We start from the raw sequence: 10,071 nt of genomic DNA, 5'->3' as shown, positions 1-10,071 counted from the left end.
CCATCATCAAATGTGAGATTTACAAGGAGGGAAAACAGTACACCTCTCTGAACAGTGTCTGGGAGGCTGTGGTTGCTGCTGCACGCAATGCTGATGGTGAACAGATCAAAACACTGACAGAATCCATGGATGGCAGGCTTTTGAGTGTCCTTGCAAAGAAAGGTGGCTATATTGGTCACTGATTTGTTTTTGTTTTGTTTTTGAATGTCAGAAATGTATATTTGTGAATGTTGAGATGTTATATTGGTTTCACTGGTAAAAATAAATAATTGAAATGGGTATATATTTGTTTTTTGTTAAGTTGCCTAATAATTATGCACAGTAATAGTCACCTGCACACACAGATATCCCCCTAAAATAGCTAAAACTAAAAACAAACTAAAAACTACTTCCAAAAATATTCAGCTTTGATATTAATGAGTTTTTTGGGTTCATTGAGAACATGGTTGTTGTTCAATAATAAAATTAATCCTCAAAAATACAACTTGCCTAAAAATTCTGCACTCCCTGTTTATATATATATATATATATATATATATATATATATATATATATATATATATATATATATATATATATATATATATCTAAGCGCACACACACACGAACATATACAGCTCTGGAAAAAATTAAGAGACCACTGCAAAGTTATCAGTTTCTCTGGCTTTACTATTTATAGGTATGTGTTTGAGTAAAATTAATATTTTTGTTTTATTTTATAAATTGATAACATTTCTCCCAAATTTCAAATAACAATATTGTCATTTAGAGCATTTATTTGCAGGAAATGACAACTGGTCAAAATAACAAAAACATGCAGTGCTTTCAGACCTCGAATAATGCAAAGAAAATAAGTTCATATTCATTTTTAAACAACACAATACTGCTTAATGTGTCTTGGCTGCTCTCTACCAGTCTTTCACATTGCTGTTGGGGGACTTTATGACACTTCTGGCACAACAATTCAAGCAGCTTGGCTTTGTTTGATGGTTTGTGACCATTCATCTTCACATTCGGTTTTCAATGGGGTTCAGGTCTGAAGATTGGGCGGGCCATGACAGGGTTTTGATCTGATGGTCCTTTATCCAAACCTTGATTGTCCTGGCTGTGTGGTATGGAGCATTGCCCTGCTGGATAAAGCAACCCTCAGAGTTGGGGAACATTGTAAGAGCAGAAGGAAGCAAGTTTCCTTCCAGGATCGGGCAGATTTATCTTTGTGAAGGATGCATGAATCAAGCCATGTACAAGGTTATCCTGGAAGAAAACTTGTGTCTTTCTGCTTTGACAATGTTCACAAACTCAGAGGATTGTATTTTTCAGCAGGAAAATGATCCATACCATGCAGCCAGGTCAATTAAGATGTGGATGAAGGACCACCAGATCAAGATCCTGTCACGGCCAACCCAATCTCCAGACATGAACCACATTGAAAACCTCTGGAATGTGATCAAGAGGAAGTTGGATGATCACAATCCATCAAAAAAAGCAGAGTTGCTTGAATTTTTGCACCAGGAGGGGCATAATGTAACACAACAACAACGTCAAAGACTGGCGGAGAGCATGCCAAGACGCATCAAAGCTGTAATTGAAAATCAGAGTTATTCCACCAAATATTCATTACTGAACTCTTGCTCAGTTAAACATTAGTATTGTGTTGTTTAAAAATAAATATAAAATAATTTTCTTTGAAAAAAAAACCCCTGCCTATTGTTTTGTCATTTTGACCAGTTGTCATTTTCTGCAAATAAACACTTTAAATGGCAATATTTTTATTTGGAATTTGAGTAAAATTAACTTTTTTGATTTAATGTATAAACTAATGACATTTCTCCCAAACACATACCTATAAATTGTTAAACGACAGAAACTGATCATTTTTCTGTGGTCTCTATTGTATTCCAGAGCTGTATATGTGAGTGTGTGTGTCCTTTTATACTGTATATGTGAGTGTGTGTGTCCTTTTATACTGTATATGTGAGTGTGTGTGTGCTTATATACTGTATATGTGAGTGTGTGTGCTTATATACTGTATATGTGAGTGTGTGTGTGTGCTTATATGCTGTATATGTGAGTGTGTGTGTGTGCTTATATACTGTATATGTGAGTGTGTGTGCTTATATACTGTATATGTGAGTGTGTGTGTGCTTATATACTGTATATGTGAGTATGTGTGCTTATATACTGTATATGTGAGTGTGTGTGTGTGCTTATATGCTGTATATGTGAGTGTGTGTGTGTGCTTATATGCTGTATATGTGAGTGTGTGTGTGTGTGCTTATATACTGTATATGTGAGTGTGTGTGTGCTTATATACTGTATATGTGAGTGTGTATGTGCTTATATATATATATATATATATATATATATATATTTGGTATTTCTATTTTTATTGTTCATCAGAAGCAACAGATTTTAGGAAGTGTATAAAAAAGAGAAGTCTTTGGTTAGGATGAGTTTTGTCTTTATTTTATTGTATCATTTCACTTTCCAAACCACAAAGAAGCAGGAGAGCTGAGAGAATCAAGGACCCAGACAAGCAGCAAACAAAATGTGTTCTGCATCTCTCATTGTGTTCTGGCTGGTGAGCACTCTTGCTAATGCTGAGAACTCTTGTCCAGGTAAGTCACAGACCAATGAATGTGTAGATTATATTTTATAAACTAGACTTTACATTATAGTGATCTCTGTAATTCAGTCATAAAAACCAACATCAGTGCATCTATAAAAGAATTCTATATATGTTTGTGTATGTATGTGTGACTGTGTGTGTGTATATATATATATATATATATATATATATATATATATATATATATATATATATATATATATATATATATATATATATATATATACATACACACACACATACAGGCATAACTCATTTTATTGCTCTTTGCAGATATTACACTTTTTACAAATTGAAGGTTTGTGGCAGCCGTGTTGAGAAAGTCTATCAACGCTATTTTCCCAACATATACACATGAATACACATATATACACATGAATACACATATATACACATATAAACACATAAATACACATATTTACACATATAAACACACATATATACACATATAAACACATGAATAGATATATATATATATACACATGAATACACATATATACACATATAAACACATAAATACACATATATACACATATAAACACATGAATACACATATATACACATATAAACACATAAATACACATATATACACATATAAACACATTAATACACATATATACACACATGAATACACACATGAATACACATATATACACATATAAACACATAAATACACATAAATACACATATATACACATGAATACAAATATATACAGACCCCCAGCAAAAAGATTGACTCACTAAAGGCTCAGGTGATGGGTAGCATTTTTGTTTAGCAATATCAAACTGAACCCGCAATATCTCTGAGGTACGCCTGTGTATGTATATATGTGTGTATGTATGTATGTATATATTTGAAGAAGGGGTGAATGAATGCCCCGAAACGTCACTGCCTAATAAAGTGTGCTGTGCTTAAATCCAGTGAGTGCTTATTACCTGATCGGATTATATATATATATATATATATATATATATATATATATATATAAATATATATATATATATATATATATAAATATATATATATAAATATATATATATATATAAACAGTATATACAGTATATATATATAATTTTTTAATTTTTTTAAATAGACATAAAAAAGATGAAATAGAATAATAGGGTAATTTAGAACCAGGGTATAATTTTATATAAAACATTTATGATTTTGGAAGTACGAGTAGTACGTCTGCCTTTTCTGAGCAAAGGGGAACCTAGAGAGGCTTTTACGCCCATTTGTCTTATGACTATGGTAGTTGTGTGTAAATCATTTCTGTGATAAACCCAACGTTTGTGCATAAGGTAACAATTTTTTATATGATTGTGTTTATTGCTCAAATGGTCGTATGAAATATAAAAAAATGGGCCTATATCAATACCTTGCATAGTCTACTTTAAAAAAATATATATAGTTCTGGGGGTCAATTATGAGAGTTTGGGAAGTCCTGCTATACCAAATGAGTGTTACCCCATCACATCATTTTAGACAGAGCTGCAGATAACACAAATAATAAATATATAAATGTTTGCTAAATCAGAGGATACCAGTGAACACAAGATTTGTTTCTGCAGTTAGAAAGCTACTGATTTTTTCTGGAATGTGATGATTCTTTTTTTAAACTTTTTTGGTACTTTTACAATAATTTCTTAATTCTGTGAACAAATCTAGTGATGGTAAAAATGCTAAACATTCTCTGATACTTTGGGCAAGTTTTCTCTGAACTTCCCAGTAGCAGAGGGGTTAATATGTAGGATATTTTTTAGTTTAATGAAATAAAAACTTTTTAAATTCAAATTGAAACAAATGATAGATGTTTGTTTGTATACAACTGATACTGTTAGTTTAATTCTCACTGGGTGATCGGTACAACTCCCACAGTCCTATTGGTGGAGAAGGACACGCCTAATAATAATAAAAAAGTGCATTTATTTATCACACAATTATCTATTTTTTTCATAAGCCAAATGATTCTAATACAGTTGAAATAACAAATATAAATGTAACAATATAAAACTAAGCGCAATGTATTGGAAGCTTCCTAAAGTTAGTTGGTAGTGAGAATATTATATCTTGCTTGGTATCCATTTTTAAAAGGACAGTAAGATATTTTTCCACTTAAATTGATGGTAAACTTTCCACTAACGTTGGTGATTTTTTAGATGGACTTTAATTGATCATTTCTAATTAAGATGCGCATTAACTTTTTATTCTAGCCATGCCATTCTGAAACCGCACGCTCCCATCACCCTCTTCAAAAGTAATTATATTTTGTGAGCTAACGTTTTGAACTGTTCTCCAATCAGCACTCTAGCTACAATAAAAGTGCCATAGGGCAAGAGCTATGATTGAAGAATAGTTTAAACCGCTTACAAAAAATAATACATTTGAAGTGGGTGGCGGGAGCGTGCAGTATTAGAATTAGATTAAAAAGTAAGTTACAGCGCATCTTCATTAGAAGTGATCAATTAAAGTCCATCAAAATATCACTAATATTCAGTATATGATTATAAAAAGAGGAACGTTTACCATCACTTTAAAGCCAAACAGAAAATGCAAACATCTAATTCTAATCTTTAGTTCCTTAATTAATTAGTTACAAAACATAATAAAAACAATCTAATCTAGTATTTTTTAAAGGGATATTTAACCCAATATGTAGCCTCATAAACTATTTAATGCAACTAATGAAAACTTTGCAATATACATTCATTAGTTATTTTAACAGCTTTTGCTGTAAAATGCCTCTGACGTTGTTATTTTCCACTCCCTTCAGATGGGCCACAGTGCCTCCATAATACTACAGCAATGTTATACTTAACTGACCCTGTAACACGCTCTACAGAGATTGCTTTGATCAGAGCATAGGCTAATTTACATATGTCCCTAATTGTAAAACTGTATAAATTGTGCTAATGGTGTTAAATTATTTTAACTGTTTTGATGCGCATAATGATCATCTATTGTATTGCTCACCATCAGGCCCATTTATCAAAGGGCTTGCGGACCTGATCCGACACTGCGGATCAGGTCCGCAAGACCTCGCTAAATGCGGAGAGCAATACGCTCTCCGCATTTAACATTGCACCAGCAGCTCACAAGAGCTGCTGGTGCAACGCCGCCCCCTGCTGACTCGCGGCCAATCGGCCGCCAGCAGGGGGGTGTCAATCAACCCGATCGTATTCGATCGGGTTGATGTCCGGCGATTCCTGTCCGCCTGTTCAGAGCAGGCGGACAGGGTTATGGAGCAGCGGTCTTTAGACCGCTGCTTCATAAGTTGTGTTTCTGGCGAGTCTGAAGACTCGCCAGAAACACGGCCCTTCAAGCTCCGTACGGAGCTTGATAAATGGGCCTGCATGGGTGTAGTATTATGAAGGGTATTGTCAAACTGAAGTGGTTTACAGTGACCCCTTGCACTACAGGGGAACATTTGTGGCCTAGAACACTACCAGCCTTCAGTTGGAGTACCGGTCACGTGACTTGTCGCCACAAAGAGGCGGAGTTAGTGCAGCTACAAGGGAGCTGGATGGGGAAGGTAAATCAAACTCCTCAATCTCAGTTTCCTTACCAGCTACAGACAAGTCCAATGAATAGTTAGAAACCCACAACATGGGCTTTGCTGTGAAGAGGATCTTTAGGGACACATAAAAGAATACATCAATTGTTTATAGACCCCAATAAAGTTTACTTTATATAGTACAAGTCCCTTTTTTAACCAAAAATACGTACATTTTGTCTATATAGCCAGGTGATCACAGTGGTGACAGAGATCACTTAGCAAAAATGTGCTTTTATTTTTACTTTGGAACAAAGGGGCCTCTCTAGTTTTTATTAAAACCCCCTAAAGCCTGTATGGACCCCTCTTTCATATTAGGACACCCTTAATAACAGTTGAATAACGTGATCAAAGTAGCATCAGTAGCAATATTATCTACTAAAATCTAAACCAAAATATACGTGTTTTTAACATTTTTGTCGTAGCCTTCTCTTATGCAAGGAAATATAAATATAATAACGGTACATTCTGAAGCTGCTGGGCCTGCTAAAAAAAACTAACAAAAAAAACAATATATAATTTGTGTGAGTCACTCACTAAAACTTATAATAGTGTTTAAACTGAAGTAGAAAAAACAAAAAAGAAGCTACAAGTTGGCTTAGCACAGGGGTGTGAAAATGGTTTAGCTGTGTAAGGGATAAATAATTAAAAAAACACACATGAAAAATAAAATAAAAAAGCAAAGAGATGAACGCATCACTTCCAGACTAAGTTTTATTTTGTTTCAACATGTTAAAATATTTGTAATTTAAAAAAAAAAGGATTTATTTTGCTTTGAAGACTAACAGAAAGTGTATGTTTGCACAATATAGAAATTAAAACAACTTTGTTGAGGCTTCACAAACATATACATTAAAAAAATTATAAATAGTCTAGGATGATGAAGCCAGTCAGAGACTGTATAGCTTGAGCCTTTATGAGCTATACAGGTTGGTTCCCGAGACTGAACCGTAACAGTGAAGGACGAGACACGCAACACATTTTCATTTATTCATTTTTTTTATAATAGAGAATTCATTCTCCTTCATAGAAAACTGCTCCATATAAGTAGATATGCAACAGGTTTTGTAAGATGAGGTTCTCAAAGCATTATATTTATTCTGTCCTCCTTTTAAATTCTTCCTGACATTGAGGGATCCCCGTATCAACGTTGATGCACTTGTCTGATTATTAGGAAGCTACAGTCTACACTTCAAGCTTAGATGTCCTGCTTCCTTAATAGTTATCTGGGGTTTTTGTTTGCTGCCTGACCTATTGCTTTTCCTGACATAGCTTTGGTCTTCTAAATCTGTACCCACTTCTCTCATGACTACAATTGGTACCTACCTTCAAAATTCTTGTCGTGTATGCACTATTATCGCCGTTTAACCAATTATGGCTCCTAAATGAAGAAAATGTATGAGAGAGAGAAAAAAAATCTGCAATGTAATAATGCTATTTGTTTTAGTAAGAGAGAGATGTTACAAAAAAGAAATCTTTATAGAGAAGGTTTTTTTTTTTTTGGGTGGGGAGATGGTTGCTGAAAGGTTTTTATTTGAGATTTTTTTTTTTATAAAAAAAACTCTTAATATTGAATTTATTTTCACCCAGCAACATTTAGACAATGAGATGGGTTTTAATGCCCAGTGACAGCTTTGATAATACTGTGATGGGAGATGCCAGAATAAATGAATAAAAAGTGAGATATTACCCTAGATTACGAGTTTTGCGCTAAACAGGGTGTGAAACGAATGCAACAAAAGTTGTTTTATTTCACCCTCTATAGCGCTACCATTACGAGTTACTGAAAAGCCTCCTTGTGCGTGCGATATGGTTGCGTTAATCTCCATACCGCACAAAATCCAAGGGCTGCTTTGACGTGCTCATGCACGCTTTCCCCCATAGACATCAATAGGGAGAGAGTGTTAGAAAAAAAACTAACACCTGCGATCGCGGAATGAAAAATCTCCGTAACACAACCCCATTGATGTCTATGGGGAAAAAAAAGTTAGGTTTAAACCTAACACCCTTACATAAACCCAGAGTCTAAACACCCCTAATCTGCCGCCCCGACATCGCTGACACCTAAATAAAGTTATTAACCCCTAATCTGCCACCCCCAACATCAACGACACTAATAAAAGCTATTAATCCCTAATCCGCCACTCCCCGACATCGCCGCCACTATAATAAAGTTATTAACCCCTAAACCTCTGGCCTCCCACATCTCTGCAACTAAATAAACCTATTAACCTCTAAACAGCCTAAATTACCTCTAAACGACTAAATTAAACTATTAACCCCTAAACCTAACACCATCCTAACTTTAAATTAAAATTACAATATAACTCTATTTAAATAAATAAAAACTTACCTGTGAAATAAAAATAAACCTTACATTAAACTATAAATTAACCTAACATAACTAATCTAATAAAATAAAAAATACTACCAATTAAAACATCTAAATTACAAATTAAAAAAAAACTAACACTAAGAAAAAAATTTAAAAATCTAAATTACAACTAAAAAAAAACAAATCCTACGAAAAATTAAAAAATCTAAGTTTACCATAAATAATTAACACTAATATCATGAAAAATAAAAAACTCTAAGATTACAAAAAAATAAACGAAATTATCAAAAATAAAAACAATTACGCCTAATCTAATAGCCCTATAAAAATTAAAAAGCCGTCCCCCAATATAAAAATACCCCCTAGCCTACAATAAACTAAACTAAAAGGGCCTTTTGTAGGGCATTGAGCTAAAATTAACTGCTCTTTTACCTGTAAAAAAAAATACAAAGTCCCCCAACAGTAAAACCCACCACCCAACCAACCCCCCAAAATAAAAAAACCTAACTCTAAAAAAAAACTAAGCTACCCATTGCGCCTAAAGGGGCATTTGTATAGGCATTGCCCTTAAAAGAGCATTTAGCTCTTTTGCATTGCCATTAAAAAGGCATTTAGCTCTTTTTGAAAGCCCAAAGCCCTAATCTAAAAAAAATACCCCCCCCCCCAAAAAAAACTAACGCTAACACCAGAAGATCTACTCACGGTTTCTGAAGTCCGGACATTCATCTCCATCCAGGCGGTGAGGTCTTCATCCATCTCAGAGGCATCTTCTATCTTCATTCCAGCGGAGCGGAGCCATCATGGAAGCCAAAGACATCCTGCGCGGAGCGTCCTCTTCATACGGTCGCCGCCGTACACTGAAGTTGAATGCAAAGTAGCCATTTCAAAATGGCGTACCTTGCATTTTTAATTGGCTGATTTGATTCTTCAAATTCAAAACAGCCAATAGGATGAGAGCTACTGAAATCCTATTTTCTGATTTGAACAGCCAATAGGATTTCAGTAGCTCTCATCCTATTGGCTATTTTGAACAGCCAATTGGATTTAAGAAGCTCTCACCCTATTGGCTGGATTTTGTGGTTTATTTAGTTGCAGAGATGTGGGAGGCCGGAGGTTTAGGGGTTCATAACTTTATTATAGTGGTGGTAATGTCGGGGAGCGGCAGAATAGGGGTTAATAACTTTATTATATTGTCGGCGATGTTTGGAGCGGCAGATTAGGGGTTAATAAATTTATTTAATAGTCGCGAGGTGGATGGGCAGCATATTAGGGGTTAATAAGTTGTAAATAGTGTTTACTATGCAGGAGGGTAGCGGTTTAGAGGTTAAAAGGTAGTTTAAGGGTGTTAGTATACTTTGTAACACTTTAGTTATGAGTTTTGTAAAACATTTTTGTGGCGCAAAACTCATTACTGCTCTCAGATGGTGGTATGGATCGTGTTGGTATAGGCTGTAACGCAAGAATTTTAGCCTGAAAGCACAACCTGTAATACCAGCAGCAACAACATGGGAGCGCTCAGACGCCCGTTCTGTGTGTGGCCTCGGCTCGCGCTT

At 34.6% G+C, this 10,071-nt stretch overlaps 1 protein-coding gene across 1 annotated transcript in view; it reads left to right on the top strand.

Moving 5' to 3' along the window:
• The first annotated feature begins 2,495 nt into the window (after window positions 1–2,495).
• Window positions 2,496–10,071, top strand: part of LOC128642767 (ficolin-1-like) — a 45,490-nt gene continuing 37,914 nt past the window's right edge. Inside the window, exon 1 of the mRNA XM_053695562.1 lies at window positions 2,496–2,618. Coding sequence (XP_053551537.1) covers window positions 2,549–2,618 — 70 coding nt within the window. The 5' untranslated portion in view covers window positions 2,496–2,548. The remainder of the gene's footprint in view (window positions 2,619–10,071) is intronic.

The sequence above is a fragment of the Bombina bombina genome, chromosome 12 (genome assembly GCF_027579735.1).
Source record: "Bombina bombina isolate aBomBom1 chromosome 12, aBomBom1.pri, whole genome shotgun sequence".
Classification (NCBI taxonomy): Eukaryota; Metazoa; Chordata; class Amphibia; order Anura; family Bombinatoridae; genus Bombina; species Bombina bombina.
Note: the sequence above shows the minus strand (reverse complement) of the source record. Positions and strands in the feature narration are given on the sequence as shown.